Source organism: Lemur catta, chromosome 7 (assembly GCF_020740605.2).
Source record: "Lemur catta isolate mLemCat1 chromosome 7, mLemCat1.pri, whole genome shotgun sequence".
NCBI classification, from domain to species: domain Eukaryota; kingdom Metazoa; phylum Chordata; class Mammalia; order Primates; family Lemuridae; genus Lemur; species Lemur catta.
The window spans coordinates 69,549,047-69,568,865 of NC_059134.1; the positions used below are offsets into that span (position 1 = coordinate 69,549,047).

At 34.4% G+C, this 19,819-nt stretch overlaps 1 protein-coding gene across 2 annotated transcripts in view; it reads left to right on the forward strand.

The window, feature by feature from the left end:
• The window catches only part of PDE3B (phosphodiesterase 3B), a 123,687-nt gene that overhangs the window by 98,324 nt on the left and 5,544 nt on the right, over window positions 1-19,819 (forward strand). The window contains exons 11-14 of one of the 2 annotated variants that reach the window (XM_045557586.1): window positions 446-559; window positions 8,643-8,842; window positions 16,134-16,337; window positions 18,552-18,713. In XM_045557586.1, coding sequence (XP_045413542.1) covers window positions 446-559; window positions 8,643-8,842; window positions 16,134-16,337; window positions 18,552-18,713 — 680 coding nt within the window. The remainder of the gene's footprint in view (window positions 1-445; window positions 560-8,642; window positions 8,843-16,133; window positions 16,338-18,551; window positions 18,714-19,819) is intronic. The other variant, XM_045557587.1, reaches the window with a different exon arrangement.

The window sequence follows — 19,819 nt, forward strand, 5'->3', positions numbered from 1 at the left end:
TTCTTATAGCAAACCTGAGACATAGGTATTTTTTACCTGTTTTTTTTTCTTTGGCAAAAGTATAAGTATCCAGAATTTGTAACTGTTTTATGTGCAAATGTATGTCTCCATAATGCACATACTACATGATATTTTTTTAAAAGCCACAAAATAGGAACCTTAAGAAAATTTTCCAATGCCTTTCAATTATCCTAGGTTACCCTGGCTTTTCTTTGGCCCCTTTACTATGTTGCCATAGTATATGTGAAAGTTTTTAAAAGAGAACTTTCTAACACATCAAGAGACTTTAAAAATAAAACAAAATATAGTTGTGGGAAATTATTCTAAGTTATACATTTTATTTATGAGGATATATAGTATAACTAGAAAATTCTTGTACTTTAAAAATGTCCTATGTCAAACCTAGCAGAATGACCATTTTTATAAAACATTTTGGTGACTTTAGATCACAATCGTATACATGCCACAGATGTCCTACATGCAGTTTGGTATCTGACAACACGGCCAATTCCTGGCTTACAGCAGATCCACAATGATCATGGAACAGGAAGCGAAACAGGTACTTCTGTCCACAGATCTCTCTTAGTGATTTTATTAGGAGCAATAAATCAAGCTCTCATTTTATTATCTCTGCTCTTTAAAAAATTTTTAAATAACCTTTGGTACATATAAAGGACTGTAAGTTTTGATGCATAATAATGACATGAAAAATTTTAAACCTGCTACCCATCTTAAGAGGTTGATTAAGATCCACTAATGGGGTCTGTCATGTTTCTTTCTCTGTCCCATCCTGTTGATTTCCCACTGAGCTTGCCACTATCCTGAATATTATGATAATCATTCCTTGGCTTTTTTTTTTAATTCTTGGTTTTGTTTTTGTTTCAAGTGTATCATGTACATTTAAAATATATAACATTCCCAAACCAAAGGGAACATGTTTAAAGCCTCATGTAAATATTTAAATGATGATATTAAAAATTCCTTGTAAAATGAAAATTTTGCTTCCAAAAAAGCTAATAATTCTCAGGGTAGGAAGAATTATGGAGCAAAAAAGAAAAAACCTAATAATATTTCTCATCATAAATATAATTATTTATATAACTGTAATGAATTATGATATTCATAGTTCTCTTATTCTAGCTTATAAAAAAGTAGAGGGGGAGTACTCCGATATATATCAGGATAGAATTTGCTCAGTTACCAATACCTGAGAAATATCCCAAATCAGTATTACAATACTGATCAGTGTAAATGTCATAGACTCAATCGTTGCTTTACATTTTGGTAGTTGAGTCTGAAGTACTGCCAATATTTGTTTAATGGATTTGTTTATGTCACTGGTTCATTTTTGTCTTCCGTCTATATTTACTCTTTCCAGTGGCCTTGATTCCTTTCAGCAGTTCTGTGCTTCCATCAGCGAACATTTTTTTCAGCTTTTTTATTTGTAGATGTCTTAATTTTATCTTAGAATATTTTTATATTTCAGCATATTTGAAGATATCATTCCTTCATCATCTGAATTTCATAATTTCTGTTGACATGTCAACCTTAGACCTTATTGAGAAATGCAATATCTAAATATAATGTGCTCCTAATATGTTCCTTTTTACTTTGCTATTGGTTTTTAGCATTTTAACTATGATGTACTCAGGCAATTTTTTTGGTATTCATCCTGCTTGGCAGGACAGAGATAAGGACAAAGGGAACATGGAATGAGTGGTGAAGTAACAAAATGATAAATCCCAAGTAAGTTGTGTGACAAGTCATAGAAATGAAGTCTATAATAGCTATGTGTATTTTCCTCATTGCTTTGATATGCTTTTGTTTTATATAGTAAGCAATATTTTCTTACTCTCTCATTCTCCTACCAGCCAATATATGGTTGATAGACATTTGTGTTCTTCCCACATTTGGGCTATTATAAACAATGCTTCTATGAAAATTCATGCGCAAGTTTTTGTGCAGACATGTTTTCATTTTTCCTAGACATATATCTGGTTATGGAATTGTTGGGACACAAGGTTTAACATTTTAAGGAGCTTCCAAACTATTTTACATTCCAACCAATAATGTATGAAGATTTCAAACTCTCTACATCCTTACCACTTTTTGTTATTATGTACCTTTTTGGTATGACTATCCTAGTGGGTGTAAAGTGGTAGCTCATTGTGGCCTTAATTTGCTTTTCCTTAATGGCTAGTGATGTTGGGCATCTTTTTGTGTTCTTACGGGCTATTTGTATATCTTTTTTGGAGAAATATCTGTTCAGTCCTTTGCCTGTTTTTAATTGGGTCATTCGTCTTTTTATTATTACGTTTTAAGAGTTCTCTATATTTTCTAGGCCGGGCGCCGTGGCTCACGCCTGTAATCCTAGCACTCTGGGAGGCCGAGGCCGGTGGATCGCTCGAGGTCAGGAGTTCGAGACCAGCCTGAGCAAGAGCGAGACCCCGTCTCTACTAAAAATAGAAAGAAATTATCTGGCCAACTAAAAAATATATATATATAGAAAAAAAATTAACCAGGCATGGTGGTGCATGCCTGTAATCCCAGCTACTCGGGAGGCTGAGGCAGTAGGATCGCATAAGCCCAGGAGTTTGAGGTTGCTGTGAGTTAGGCTGAAGCCACGGCATTCACTCTAGCCTGGTCAACAAAGCGAGACTGTCTCAAAAAAAAAAAAAAAAAGAGTTCTCTATATTTTCTAGATACAAGTCCCATATTAGATTTATGATTTGCAACTATTAATTCCCATTCTGTGTGTTGTTTATTCACTTTTTTCTTTCTTTTTAAAAATGTAATTATTTTTAATTGAAAAAATATATATTTTTTATGTACAATATGTTTTAATATATATATTGTGGAATGGCTAAATCAAGCTAGTCAATACATCTATTACCTGCCGTATTTATAATGTATTGTGGTAAGAACACTTAAAATCTACTCTTCAGTAATTTTCAAGTATACAGTACATCATTATTAACTATAGTCATATGTTGTGTGATAGGTCTCCTGAACTTAATCCACCCGTCTAAATGGAATTTTGTATCCTTTGACAAACATCTCCCCTATACCCTTTTCCTCCAGTCTGCCTGGTAACCACCATTTTACTCTCTGCTTCTGTGAGTTTAACTTTTTTAAGATGTCACATGTAAGTGACATCACATAGTATTCATCTTTCGGTGCATTGCTTATTTCACTTAGCATAATATTCTCCAGGTATATCTATGTTGTTGCACATGACAGGAGGAGTTCCTTCTTTTTAAAGTCTGAATAGCATTCCACTGTGTATATATACCACATTTTCTTTATCTGTTCATCCATTGATGGACACTTAGGTTGATTCTATATCTTAGCTATTGTGAATAATATTGCATGAACATGGGAATGCAAATATCTCTTCAACATACTGATTTCATTTCCTTTGTAATCCAGTAATGGGATTGCTGAATCATATGGTAATTCTATTTTTAATTTTCTAAGAAGCCTCCATAATGAATGTACTAATTTATGGTCTTACCAGTAGTGTACAAGTGTCTCCTTTTCTCCACATCCTCACCAACACTTACCTTTTGTCTTTTGTTAATAGCCATCCTAATAGATGTGAGGTTATATTTTTGCATTGTGGTTTTGATTTGCATTTCCCTGATGATTAGAGATGTTCAGCATTTTTTCGTATACCTATTGGCCATTTGTATGTCTGCTTTTGAGAAATGTCTTGGCATTCTTTGCCCATTTTTTATTCAGATTATTTATTTTCTTGCTATTGAATTGTTTGAGTTATTTATATATTTTGTATATTAACTCCTTATTAGATGCATGGTTCATAAATATTTTCTCCCATTCTATAGGTTGTCTCTTCACTCTGTTAATTGTTTTCTTTGCTGTTGTAAGAAGTTTTTTAGTTTGATGTAATCCCATTTGTCTATTTTTTGCTTTTGTAGCCTGTGCTTTTAGGGTCAGATCCAAAAAAATCTTTGCCTAGACCAATGTCAAGAAGCTGTTCCCTGATGTTTCCTTCTAGCTGTTTTATAGTTTCAGGTCTTTTTAAAAAGTCTTTAATCCATTTTGAGTTGATTTTATATATGGGGTACAATAAGGGTCTACTTTCATTCTTCTTTGTGTGGATATCCAATTTTCCCAATGCCCATTTATTGAAGAGACTGTCCTTTCCCCATTGTGTATTCTTTCTGTGTTTGCTGAAGATCAGTTGATCATAAAAGCATAGATATATTTCTGGGCCATCTATTCTGTTCCATTTACCTATATATCTATTTTTGTGACTGTACCATGCTGTTTTGATTACTATAGCTTTGTAGTAGATTTTGAAATTGGGAGGTATGATGCCTCCAGTTTTGTTGTTTTTGTTTAAGATTGCTTTGGCTACTCAGGGTCTTTTGTGGTGCCATATGAGCTTTAGAATTATTTTTTCTATTTCTTTGAAAAATGCCTTTGGAATTTTGACAGGGATTACATTGAATCTGTAGATCACTTTGGGTAATAGGAACATCTTAATAATATTAATTCTTTTAATCCATGATCATGGCATATCTTTCCATGTATTTGTGCCTTCTTCAATTTTTTTCATCAATGCTTTATATTTTTCATTGTATAGGTCTTTTACCTCCTTGGTTAAACTTATTCCTCAGTATTTTTTGAGAGTATGGTAAATGGAATTGTTTTCTTGATTTCCTCTTTGGATAGTTTCTTACTAATTTGTAGAAATGCTACTAATTTTTTTATGTTGATGTTTTATCCTGCAACTTTACTTAATTCAGTTATTAGTTTTAACAGTTTTTTAGTGGAATCTTTAGAGTTTTCTGTATAAAGATTATGTTATCTGCAAACAGAGATGACAGAGAATTTCACTTCTTCCTAGCTAATTTGGATGCCCTTAATTTTTTTTCATGTCTAATTTGGCTTGGACTTTCAGTACTATGTTGAATAGAAATGGTGAGAGTGAGCATCTTTGTCTTATTCCTGATCTTAGAGGAAAGCTTTCAACTTTTCACCATTGAGTATGATGTTAACTGTGGGTATGTCCTGTATTGCCTTCATTGTGTAGAGGAACATTTCTTCTATAACTAATTTGCTGACAGTTTATATCATGAAGGAATGTTGAATTTTTGTCAGATGCTTTTACTGATATGATCATATGGTTTTTGTCCTTTTCTGTTAATGTGATGTATCGCATTTGTTGATTTGCATATATTGAACTTCCTTGCTTCCCAGGGGTAAATCCTACTTGGTCATGGTAAATGATCCTTTTAATATTCTGTTGAATTTGGTTTGCTGGTATTTTGTTGAAGATTTTTGTATCTATGTTTATCAGGTATATACTCCTGTTATTTTCTTTCCTTTTAGTGTCTTTGTCTGGCTTTGGAGTCAGGGAAATGCTAACCTTGCAAATGACTTTGGAAGTGTTCTCTCCTCTTAGTTTTTTGGAAGAGTTTGAGAAGGGTTGGTATTAGTTCTTTAAATGTTTGGTAAAATTTAGCCATGAAACCATCAGGTCCCAGGCTTTTCTTTGATGGGAGATTTTTGATTATTGATTCAATCTCATTATTGGTTACTGGTCTGTTCAGATTTATTATTTCTTCATAATTCAGTCTTGGTATGTTGTTTCTAGGAATTTATCTATTTCCTTTAGGTTATTCAATTTGTTGGTGTATAATTGTTCATGGTAATCTCTTATGATTTTTGTATTTTTATGGTATCAGTTGTAATGTCTCTTCTTTCATTTGTCTTTTCTTTTTTTCTTAGCCTACCAAAAGGTTTGTCAATTTTATGTTTTCTAGTCTCTTTTTCATTTATTTTTGGGCTAATCTTTACTATGTCTTCCCTTTTAATAACTTTGGGCATAGTTCTTCTTTTCCTAGTTTCTTGAGGAATAACATTAGGTTGTTTATTTGTTATCTTCTTTTTTAAATATAGTTTATTGCTACATACTCCCTTCTTGGAATTGCTTTTGCTATACCCCATACGTTTTGGTATATTGTGTTTTCATTTTGTTTGTCTCAAGATTTTTTTTTTTAAAGAGATGAGGTCTCACTCTGTCACCCAGGCTAGAGTGCAGTGGCATGATCATAGCTCACTGCAGCCTCAAACTCCTGGGCTCAAGTGATCCTCCTGCTGCAGCCTCCCGAGTAGCTGGGACTCCAGGTGCATGCCACCATGCCTGGCTAAGTTTTTTTATTTTTTGTAGAGACAAGGTTTCACTATGTTGCCCAGGCTGGTCTTAAATTCCTGGCCTCAAGCAGTCCTCCCGCCTCAGCCTCTCAAAGTGCTGGGACTACAGGTACATGCCACCATGCCCAGCTAATTTTTTCTATTTTTGTTTGTAGAGGCAGGGTCTCACTATGTTGCCCAGGCTGGTCTCAAGCTTCTGGTCTCAAGTTATACTCCCATCTCAGCCTCCCAAAGTGCTAGGATTACAGGCATGATCCACTTGATCCACCTGCCCTAGCCTATTTATGTCTTCTTTAATTTCTTTCAATATTTAGCAGTTTTCAGAATACTCGATTTTTACTTTTGTTAAATTTATTCTTAAGTATCTTTTTTTTTTTTTTGAGATAGGGTCTTGTTCTATCACCCAGGCTGAAATGCAGTGGTGCAATCATAGCTCATTGTAGCCTCAAACTCCTGGGCTCAGGCAATCCTCCTGCCTCAGTCAGCTGCAGTATCTTACTCTTTTTGATGGTATTCTAAATGGAATTGTTATCTCAGGTTCATTTTTTGATTGTTTGTTACTACTATGTAGAAATACAATTGATTATTGCATGTTAATCTTGTCCCCTGCAACCTTGATGAATTAATTTATTAGTTCTAGTAGTTTTTCCAGTGGATTTTCTGGGATTTTCTATATATATATAAGATCATGCCATCTGCAAATAAAGATAGTTTGCATCTTCCCTTCCAATCTTGGTATCTTTTACTGAGGCCTTCTTTGAAATGAGTCAGCAAATTAAAAGAATCACCATTTTCTGAAAGGAAGCAAATAAACGGGATTCACAATAATTATGTTTAATTGTCCTTGCTAACTATGTTCTTTTTCATACTATTAATTTTTTGTTAAGCATATACAAACTAATATATTAAGATCCTAATATGCCAATTCTAAGTAATTATTGAGTTTAAAAGAATATCTTTTGCCATTTTTAATTTTATTTATATATTTTTAAATTGTAGGAGAAATCCAGGATATATGTAACATAGTAAAAAATTCAAATTATTGACTCTGATTTTGTTAAAGTCTTCTTGTTAGAAATTTGATTGCTTATGTATATCCATATTCATACATTTAACTATCTTGTTTTTATTTTTTATGATTATTTTAAAAATAGCTCTAAGCCAAGCACAGTGGTAAGTGAGGCTAAAGCTGGAGGATCACTGGAGGCCAGGAGTTCAAGGCTGTGGTGCACTATGATGATCATGCCTGTAAATACCCATTGCACTCCCGCGTGGGCAACATAGCGAGAACCCATCTTTAAAAATAATAAACAAATAAATAATTTTTAAACATAGCTCTGGTGTGGGTTATTCTAAAACTCAATTTAGGTACAAATATAAATAGCATGAAAATAATGAGGTATCTTTGTAATTGTCACCAGTGTATTAAAGTCATTATGATAAAAAATTCTTTTGATGGCAAATATCGAGTCAACTAAATTAGAGTTAAAAAATCATTTTGAATTTTAACAAGACAGAACATTATGTCTAGGTTCCACTGATGGTCTGAGGCCGCGCCGCCCTGAAGGCGCCCGGTCTCGGCCGACCTGGGAAGCTAGGTTCCACTGATGAATACAACCAGGGAAATTTTGTATCTCTCATATCTTTGGGGTTTTATGTGCTGTCTCCTCTTTTTTCTTTTTTTCTTTGTTTTTCTTTTTTCTTTGTTTCTTTTCCGTACTTATACTTTCTTAAGATTCATTTAGAAAAATTATGGAATAATCATCTAGATAGATAAAGCCACCAAAATATAATAAAAAAGAAATGAATGGTAAAGTATTAAGACACCAAAAACAGTGTGGATAGTGAAAATGTTGTTTCTGACAAGAGGGTAGAGTTATATAGACTGATACATTCTCCAGTTTTTCATGTCTTTTCATTTTCCATAGCATTTCATTCCATTATATTATACAGAGCTTCATGGAAGGAAAAAGGGGAAAGGGGCTTCAAATGAAATTTAATCTTTCTAGATGAGATTTGAAAAGCATCTATGTTGAGAACTTAGTTTGGCAATACATTAAATTCCTAAATCTCTATACTTGTTTCATAAAATTTTATTCGCTAGGATTGCTTTTTTCTGTTACATCCTATACCCTAACCATTATATCTAGCCCTTTAATAACAAATGTTTAAAAATAAGAGGCTTTTTAAAATTATTATTAGCCTGAGTTGACATCAAACTGGCATGAGAATCCTATCCTGTCTTGTAAAGTAAGCAACTTCAGGGTCATATTTAACAGTGTTCCTCTGTATTAGCATGCATATTGGTAATAAAAACCTCTTTTAAGTTCATAGAGTTTACTTCTTAGTTAAGTCAACAAGTAAGATAAGTAATCACATTACCTATGGAAATCGTCTCCTTGGCATGCATAATTGTTATGTGCTGATGCTGGTTTATTTTATGATTTATTATTCCTCAGATTCTGATGGTAGAATTAACCGTGGGCAAATAGCTTATATTTCTTCGAAGAGCTGCTCTATTCCAGATGAGAGTTATGGCTGCCTGTCTTCAAACATTCCTGCATTAGAATTGATGGCTCTGTACGTGGCAGCTGCCATGCATGATTATGATCACCCAGGGCGGACAAATGCATTTCTAGTGGCTACAAATGCCCCTCAGGTAGGAAATACTTTTTCATAAAATTTAAAGAATAATTCTGAAATTTTACAAGCATGCTGTATATCCCATTATAAATCATTCTTTAGTTGGATCATATGGCCATCCCATCTGACTTTAAGACTCTAGATTTTAATTAATTGAATGAACACATGGCATTGACATATATGTGCTAGCAAATTAAGAGAAAAATCACCTTCAACTAGAAAATAGTAAACAGTACTTGAAATAGTAATTCATTGTTTTGTCAAATGCTAGAGTACTTGCTGTCAATATTTTGTCTTTGATCAAATTGACAAAACTCCTGACTGTATATAAGATTTATATTTCTTCTGTTTAGGTTAGGTCAATTGTATGGCTAAAAGCTACAATGGTTGAGGAGAACTATTAATCTTTCTGTTGTTCTTTTTTTCTCTTTTTCCCCATAAGATTTGCCTTAATATCCAGACCCTAAATCTCTTAGCTCTGAATATACAACTGTATGTAAAAATTCTTCTGGTGTAATATTATTTTGTATTCGGTATGCTGATAAGATGTAAAGTTCCTTTAGAGTTACAATTTTCATAAAGAAGTAGGAGTTCCCAACAAATGGATACTATAATTGCAATGGTTTTACACATTAGGACCTGGAACTAAATACATGGCTTTGAGTAGAATTTAGTGTGGTTGTGGGTTAAATAGAACTTAGTGTGGTAGTGGGGTTTGTTTATGCAGAGGATGCCTGAAATATCATCGGTGTGTTTCTAACTGCATGCCTTACAAAGAAAGTAGGTACTCAATAATTGTTGAATTCATCTGACTTCTTCACTTAATCATTGTGTGTTTAAATCTCAGTTCTGATACTTTCATCTTCTGTAGCCATTTTCTGTGTTTCTTTTTTCACCTTTATCTCTTTCATACACTCCAACTTTTTGAATATAAGAGATAAATTCTCTTGAATCTCAAGCATGTATTTGGGTGGGAGGGAGGAATATAGGGAGGTCTGTGTATGTACATGTGTAAGTGGGTATAATGGGGTGCGTGTGTGTGTGTAAATGGGTTAAAAGGGCCATGTCTTTCATTTCTCCAATGAGATTTTATTAGTAGCTTATGATTTCCACAGGTAACTTTCTGATGAATTTAGACCTAGTTATTAATATTTGCCCATTTTCTAACTATTGTTTTGGGAGAAACTGCCCCCAAGGAGCACATATTTCCCCATTTGCAATACCGTTCTGCAAGAATCAGGTGCCCGTTCTCTCTGATTTAATATATCATAGTCTTTGAAAATACTACTCCTTTTGAGAATCATAGATTGGGGAGTAGTCGCACAGTGGAAAAAGCACTGGACTCAAGATCAAGAGTCCTGTGTTTGATTTTTGTTGCCTGCTTATTAGTTGTGTGAACTCAAATAAAGGTTTATTCTTCTGAACCTAAAAATATGTATCTGATATGATTAAGGGTAAAAAGAGATAACATATGGAAAGTTTTCTACTGTTTTATATGGCATGAGAAACTCCTGAGTCAGATATCTTGAAATTATTAATTGTTGATTAATATTAATATCATATTATTAATTATCATAGAAATTATTTACTGTTCTAGTCTACTCTCTATTTTTATTACTTCTTTCATTTGTTTTGTGTATAGGTGAGTCAAACTTACTCATTACCTCTCCCTAAAGGGTATGACAAATAAGTGAATTCTAGTGTTAACTCTCTCACATAGAGATAATTTAAAACAATGATATGTAAATACAATTTATACAATTTATACAAGTTGCATACTCATATCTGTTGTCCTAATCAAAATAGAAACATGAAGTCTGAACATAATATCAATAATCATGTTATTTCCAACATCTCATTGTTAAGAATTGCCAATAAATGAAGCAATAGGACGTGCTACAATGGAAAGGAGACTAATTAGAGAGTTCATCTATGAAAAAATGTATCCTCTTACCTAGTCTCCTTGCTTGTTCCCTGCTCCCCTTCAGCCTGTTCTCAACACACATCAGCTAGAGTTACCCTGTTTAAATGTGAGTTACAAATTCTCCATTGGTGTTAACCTTGCTTCCTAGTAAAAGAGTCATTAAAATGCCCTGTATTATTTAGCCCCATTAACTCTTCTTTTTTTACTTACTCAAGTCTAGCTTCTCTGGCCTCCTTGCTTATTCCCTCTCTATCCTAGACACACTCCCTTTCTGAGAGCCTCAGCACTTTCCATTCTCCTGCCCAGAGGACTCTTCCCTAGATATCTGTATGGCTCATTTTGTCCCCTTCTTTCATCTAAAATTTCAAAATCCTCTTCCTGGCACTGTGAAGCTTCTTCTCTGCTTTAGTTTTTCCATAGCAATGATCATTTAGCATACTATATATTCTGCTTATTATATGTTTCTTTTTAGTGAAATATAAAGTTCTGTGAGGGCAGGGATTTCTGTCTCTTTTATTTCATAGTACCTAGAATGGTAGCTGACACACAAAAGGCATTCAGTAAATTTTTGTGGAATGTTGAAAGATGCCTGAATTCTTTGCTCTGTAATACTCCTACCTTTTCTGAAATATATTCTGTTCCTCCCAAAGAGGCCTTGTTCACCTAGCACTTATGAGATAAGGATGTGGTTAAGTAATAAAGTAGGTTCTTTCGTCTTTGGAAGCTCAGTGGGTCTAGTCAGGCCTTAATTAGTGAAAGATATTATAGTTCCAGTGTATTATAGAGACAAGCATTCTCTTCCCTTTCATGGTAAGGAAAGTGTGCTGGGAAGACGCAGGAGAATTCTTGCCAGGAAAGAAGGTGAAGCACGTAATCATGTGTATCCTGGAAGAATGTCGGTATTAATAAGATTCTAAGAGACTTTTGAGCTATTTCCAAATGAAAAGTTGGCTGAAAGATGGAGATTAGTGCTTGAGATAATTGTATTTCTAGAATATTTTGATGAGATTTGGGGTAAAAGAAAACAAAATTTTAAGCTGAGATTGGTAAATTTGTTTTATCTCCCAAAGTATGGATCAAGATGATGACTAAACACATGTATTTGTCTCCCTGTCTTCCTGAGAACTCATTAAAATGATAGTAAGATAATAAGCTCATTACAACAGAGAGGAATAAGTGAAAGAATATTATTACCAGTGGGTCAGAAAATTTCATAGTATTTCTGGAAAATGAAAAGCAGATAGACAAATATTGACAGATAAAACAAAAGTATAACAGAGGGAGCCCATAGCATGGCTGGAACCCCAGAGAGACTCATGATGCTATTTGCCTCTGCTTGCTCTCCCTGTGGGTGTACACACACACACACACACATACACATACATGCACGCACGCACCCTTTTAAGCAGAGCTACTACAACCCTGCATTTACCTCCAGGCAGAAAACTCATCTCTTAGATATTAAAGGAAACTGCCTGGAGAGAATAAGAGTTACTAGAATGGATATTCGTACTCCAGAGTGACTCCTTCTCATTCTGGAAATTGAACATCTGGCACCCAGTCTGGTAATTGTAAAGCAAAACTTGCTAGGTAACAGACCCCATCCATATCACAGAGTTCCTACTCATCCTTCCCAAGGGGAGAGACTCAGCAATAAAACATACATAACAGCAGTGGAAAGTTACACCTGCAATCTAGAATTCATTTTTTATATCAACAAATAACCAGGATCACCAGGCATATACAATTAGCCAGCAGCCTGGAAAGAAAAGGCTAAGATGAAAAGAATAATTGACCGCAGGGGAAAAGATAATCTAGGGAATAGAAAAGCATTTAATTAAAAAAAAGTATTCTCAGAGAATTGGAAAAATATTGCATCTGTAAAATAAGAAGAGGAAACTGTAAAAGGAAACATTAGAAAACAAGTTAGAGCTCTTAGAAACTAAATATATTAATTACTGCAGAATTTTTAAAACCATAATACAAGCATTGGAAGTAAAAGTCCAGGTAATGGCTCCTAGAATATGGACCAAGAAGATAAAGAGAGAGAAAATACAGGGAAGGAAAAGATAGGACATGGGGGACCAGGCCAAGATCTGATTAGTGCGAGTTCTAAAAAGAGGGGAGTCTTTGGATTGAAGGGGTTCACCAAGCGCCAGGGAAATTGACAGGGAAAACAGCCCCAAACCCACACAGAATACATCCTGGAAAAATTTCAGAACACCAGAGCTTGATTTTTAAAAATAAAAGAATTCCTGAGAGGATGAAAACAACAGATCTGTAAAAGAACAAAAATTCAATTGGCATTATATATATTTTAGCAGCAGTGGATGCTAGACAATACTGGAATAAAGTCTTCAACATTCTAAAGGAATTTATTCATTTGTTTATTTGTTCAGTACTTACTGGGTACATCATATTGTGGGACGACAGTATTTAGGCATTGTTATTAAATAAAATAGGGGAAAAAGTCTGCCTTCCTGGAACTTATATTCTAGTAAATCAAGAAAATAAATAAAGTGTGTGTGTGTGTGTGTGTGTGTGTATGTGTGTGTAAGACAGATTGAGGGAGAAGAGAGGGAGATAATTATGACATAAGTGCTAGGGAAGAAGTAAAGCAGGGTGCTGGCATGGGGGTGTCATTTTCAAGTTAGTTCTATAATCACCTAAGGTACCATGGAGCATAAGAACAAAATAAAAGAGATTCTCAGATATCCCATGATTCAAAAAAATCATGGCCCATCCATCCTAAGAAAGTCACCTACCAAAACAAGGGTGGTAACTAAGACAAAAGAAGATATGAGATTATTAGGAATTTTAGAACAAACCCAGAACCTTAGGGTAATGGAATCCCAAGGTGATAGCTGTTCATTAAGACTGTTTCTTTAAAATGTCTTTTTTAAAACTAGCTGCTTTGTTTTCTGTAGCATCCTATTTGTTTGCTACCTCTACTGGATTTTCTTAAAGTTAGGATTGTTATTTTTTAAACGAACGGTCTTTCTTAATCCAAGATTTTTCACTTGAAGTACCCTCTTAGTCATCAAATCATGACTATAACCTAGATTTTTAAAAAATATTTCCTCCTGTTTCTTACTTTTTAAACGGACATTTATTCACCTTTGTCGGACTCTTCCTTTGTTTGATCTGTCTTTCTTACGTCTGATGGGTTTTCTCTTTTTGCTCATATTCATTGAAAGGTGTTACTATTTGCTAAGATTCTATCAGTTTGTATTAAACCCATTTTTAGATCTTTCCAACTCAGAGGGTGAAAAGTAAGGTTTATGACTAACTAATTTGTTTTGCCAAATTATAGATGTATTTGCCTGTAGAGAGAAGGAAGGGATCTATAGCTAGATAAAGAAGGTAGCAAAGTACTTTAGCACAAAGTCAAAGGATTTTAATATACTGCAGCTCTAAAGTAGCTGGGGCACTGTCTTCCTTCCCTACTTTAAAGAGCCCTCATATATGACTGCATGGTGTATGCCAGGCACACTGTCTCGAGAGTGGACGCGCCTGGGGCTCTGACTCAGGGGGATGGGCGGGACACGGACAATGTATGTAACCTGAGGTTTTGTACCCCCATGAAGAGCTGAAATAAAAAAAATAAATAAAGAGCCCTCAGTAAGAGCTAGCTGTGGCTTCATTATCTATTTTACCTGGAATGTTTTTCTTACTAAGTTTAAGCTTGGTCTGCTGCTATATGTGCTACCTCCAAGTATTCTTCCTTAGTAGAATTGACGTTTGCTTCCTACTTACTGCTCCATGAATCTTTCTTGCCACCACTCAGCTATGAGCTAGTGAGTTATATTGGGGTTCAGAAGGGGACACCTCCCACTTACTCTTCAGGTAGGTTTATCCTTCTCATGCAGTGACTTAGTTGGCCTTTCCTCAATCCATCTCATTTTCACCCTGTCTTTGAATTTTCCAGTATGGTGATCATATTTAGATTCTAATATTGATTCATATTTTTGCCTCACTTCATATTCTTTGGTAATTTCAAAGAGTAGTTTGAATGGTGAAGGAATTCTGAACTTACTCATTTTTTTAAAACTGATTTTGCTAGCTGAGAGTTTATTAAGTCAGTTAGCTTCACAGGGTACTCATTGTACGTTGTGTTTTAATGAGTCTGAGATATGATTACTTCTTCCTGAACAGACAAAGCTATTCTCGTAGTTTATCAGTCTTCATCATATTTGAGTATGAATTAGTCAAATCGCTATTAAATGTAAATTGACCTCATAGGGAGCTTTCAAAGCTTACTCTTTTTTTTTTTTTTTTTTTTTTTTCAAAGCTTACTCTTTCCCTTTGGAATTTATGATGTTTAGAAGTTGTATTAAGGTTAGTATGAAATGCCTTTATATGGCCCATCGCAAAGTTTAAATCATACCATTTCTTACCTAAAATGAAATAGTGTAAAAAATAATAATATGGTGTTAGGCATCTGTGCTTAAATCCAGGCTATGGCTAATTTTCACAAATAATAAGTAGAGCGATTTAATTAAGCTGCAAGAATAGGTATCTTACCTGAGATCTCCTATTTTTGTCTGTCCTTTCTCGTTAGACAGTAAGCTCTTTTTATCCCCAGCCCTTAGCACAACTTGACTGTGGAAGTTCTTTAATAATTACTATGCTTTTTTAATAATTTGAAAAATTGCTTAATTTTTAGAGGTGGAAGAGGCTTTAGAAATTCTATACTCCAGTGGTTTTGAATCTGTATTCCAAAGTCCTAGAGTACTGAGGAGACACCTCAGGGTCTTCCACTGGAGTGAGGTGGAGAAAAAGTGAGTGGTTCCACACCATTTGAACCAGAGTATTTGTGCTTTTACCTTTTTCATACTTCTCTCTTACTCCCAGGCACTGTGTCAGGATGAGAGTATAGGATATGTCCATCTCAGACACGTGGGTCTCCAGGCAGTACTCCTGCCTCCTCTTCTTAAGTCCCCATCACCACTGACTTCATGCTGGCTAAAGAATAGAAATGTATCCCTATACCTGCTCTTGATCCTTAATGACTTTATTAACAGAAGCTTTTTCTGAGGTTTACTGATTAAGTGAAGTAGACCTCAAAATATCAACTTTATACCTCTTGGGAGGCAGCACGGGTGTCTGCAAAGAAGATGAACTTTGGAGACAAATAACCCTTTCACTTACTAGCTGTGCGTGCTGGAAGGAAAGGTATACCTCAACCTCTGTGCACTTCAATCTACTCATTTATAAGATGATCACAATCCATTCTCATAGGTATTAAAATACCTGGTAAAATGCTTGGTATATCATAGGCACTTATTGTTTGTATTCTTCCAACCAGCCCCAATCCTATTAATTATTAAAGTTTAATATCTTTGAGATGCCTATCTCGTTTTCTGTATGTATTCCTTTTTAGGCAGTTTTGTACAACGACAAATCTGTTCTGGAAAATCATCATGCTGCATCAGCTTGGAATTTATATCTTTCTCGCCCAGAATACAACTTCCTTCTTAATCTTGATCATGTGGAATTCAAGCGCTTTCGTTTTTTAGTCATTGAAGCAATCCTTGCCACAGATCTTAAAAAGCATTTTGATTTTCTTGCTGAATTCAATGCCAAGGTTTGTTATGCAAATTAGTTCTTGATTTCAAAAATGGAAATCATTGTTGTCACTGTTACTGATAAAAGTTGTTTTTTTAATGTTAAGTCAGAATTAATACTACTCATGAAGTAACAATAAATAATTGATGTAAAATAATATACATCTAAATTTTTTAAAATAAAACATTTTTATTGTTATGGTAACATGTCCTAAAATACTATTGCTTTTTATATTTTCTTTCAACACATAGACTTATATTATTGTGACTTTCTTTCACATAGTGACAAATCAATTAATTATTTCAAATGATATTATGGGCAGATTTGAGAATGTCATACACAGGGTCAAGTAAGGCATTATATGGAATTAAAGATACGTTTCTAAGAAGACAGTTATGCTTACCTCACCACGCCTGTTACACCTTCTTTATATTATGATTCCTTAACTGCCTAGTGTAGGGGAAGGGAAATACCCTCTTCTACTTGAGAATAATTCACTCACTCAACAACTATTTATTGGGATTGCTCACTCTGTTGAGTCATTGTGCTAGGGAAAAATGAGGAAAGAACAGGTCAAAGTCTCTCCCCTCAAAGAATTCAATCACTGGGAGATCAAGAATCACTGCCCTAGTATGAGAGTGGTACTGAGAGTGTGTTCTATCCCTTAGACATTTGGGGTGAAAAAATGTTGAGAAGCACTGCTTTAGATCCCTAAGGGAAGGATGCCCCCCTGTTAGCTGGCAAGAAGCTGCTGCTTTCTTGATGACTTTCATGACCTAATGGAAGCCGCACCTTCAGGGTAGAGAAACTGGTAACAAAAGGAGTATTAGATTTAACCCCTGGAAGGGGACTCCGATATGTGTTGCTATCATGATAATAATAAAATACTTTTTAAAATCAGCAAGAAATCAGGGTACCTTTAAAATGGTTTCATAGTCATATAGTTCTATTCCCTTTTATTTTTATTTAATAATAAAATTCATTTAAGTGCTTAAGTCACCTTTTACAGGTAAAAGATTATTTCACCCAATACTTTTGAATCTGTGTTCCTCAAAGACTTCTATGCTGAAGTCTCAGGAAAATGCCATATGAGTGGGGCTCTAGACCTCCTACCCAGTTTCAATCAAAATAGGTCTCCTTTTAAGTATTTTCTGTGATGGTGTTCTTCCTAAATTTTCCTCTGACAAAGGAGTTTGATGCCAAGAAAAACAACCATCACACTAAAATTCAAAAGCCATGATCTGGCCCATTCTCTTCATTTTTTACAAAAGGAAATTTGAGTTCTTGAAAGTCATACTAGTTTGCCCAAGTAATAATGGTAATTACCATTTATTTAAATAACAATGTTAATATTTATTTAGCATTTACCATGAAGTAGGCATTTTTTATTTATTTATCCTCATTGATATTACTTTTCCTATTTCATAGATGAAGAAAGTTAGAGTCAAATAGGTTAAGTAATTTTTCCAATATTATACACTGAATTAGTAGATCATTCTGAATCAGGATTTAAAACTATAGGGGTCAGCTTTTAAGACTTGTATTCTTTTAACTGTATCATGTTACCTTTCACAGCTAGAGCCAATTTCTCCTTAGCTCCTTAAGTGTTTTGTTTTATTTTTGAGACAGGGTCTCACTCTGTCACCTGGGCTAGAATGCAGTGGGGCAGTCATAGTTCACTGTAATCTCAAACTCCTGGGCTTACGCAATCCTCCTACCTCAGCCTCCCAAGTAGCTGGGACTACAGGCACACACTGCCATGCCTGGCTAATTTTTAAATTATTTGTAGAGATGGGGTCTTGCTGTGTTGACCCGGCTAAGTGTTCTTTTTCTGAGGTAGAAATAAATAGTTAAAATTCTTACATGATTTATTGATGATGTATACCTATATATACTTATACATAATACACATATATATACATACATATAAATTACAATTCTCTTTGGTAATCACAAATATTGAAACCCATGGTTGGTTGTATGTTTTTAAAAAGTTATGGTTCCACTGAAACAAAATTATAGACATTTCAAAGAGAAATTTAACTCAGAGAGGTCCATTTTATGGTATAAACTGATTAAAAAAAGCATTTACTGAAATTTCTTCATGTCATTTAGACAGGAACAGTTTGAATATAATTTAGTAAGACAAAAAAAAAAACCCAAAAAAACCCAATAACTATTAAAGAACTCCTGAGCTCTCAGAACCTAAAATAATTTTGTTTTTCCAAAATAGGCCAATGATGTAAATAGTAATGGCATAGAATGGAATAGTGAAAATGATCGCCTCTTAGTATGTCAGGTATGCATCAAACTGGCAGATATAAATGGCCCAGCAAAAGTTCGAGACTTGCATTTGAAATGGACAGAAGGCATTGTCAATGAATTTTATGAGCAGGTAAGTTGAAACATGAGATTTCTGGGATTTTTAAGAGCTGCCATGTGAAGACACTAGCCTTTGGGATTTGAATAGCTATATTAAGTGTTTGAAATCTGCGTTGCTTTGCCTGGCAAGGGTTAGAAACTATTGCATTTGCCATAGTTCTTAGTATTTTCTCAGATCTGTTTGTTTGCCTTTGCAGCTAAAATTTAAAGCAACAAAAAATAGTTTATTGCCCGTCTGGAGTGGACTGAACATACCCTTGAGTCTAGAGATAAGGATAGACTACCTTATGATTTCAAAGTCCCTTTCAATCCTGAGAATCTATAGCCTAGAAAAATTTATTTCCTGATGAAGTGGTTTTTAAGTTATTCAGAGTGTTCTCAGAATATATTTAAAGACTATCAACCCATTTTCAACTCCGCTATACAAAGTCTAACTACCCTGCCATAGAAACATCAACTGGGCAAGAGTTCTGGCAGAGAAGGAGAAATTAGAAGGCTAGAATGGGAACAGAATAGATACTTAGTGATTTTCAAGGATCCAAAGATACAAACATGCTCTTCTGTTACATCTTTTAAAATCTTGACTTTAAAATAATCCTACCACTTTGCAGAATCTGTGCCATTTTTTGTCCAACTTTGAGGCTTCCTACAATGTAGAAGTGCACTGATTTCCCCACAAGCCTAATATTTCATTATCTCCAAAATATCAAATACACCTTCTTGGCTTTAGAATTACATTTCTTATAAATCGTTATTGGCCCTGATAATCAGGAAAGATCAAGATGTCTATCAAGTGAGGGCTTTCTCACTATGAGTACAAAATAGGAGCAATGAATTTGAGCCTATATAACCATGTACCTGGTATAACTTTTTACCCCCAGGTTGTATTGTAAATTTGCAGTGTTTTTCACCACCTTAGCTAAACATCCCAACATAATAATGTACACTCTGCTGTTTATAAGTTATGAAACACCATACTGTATAATCATGGAAATATATAAATATTCCAAGATTATTAATGTTTTACTATTCTCTGATACAGTTAAACTAAATTATATTTAATTTTGGGAAATAAATGGTTATATTTACCTAATTTGTAAGGTTATAATATATAGTTTG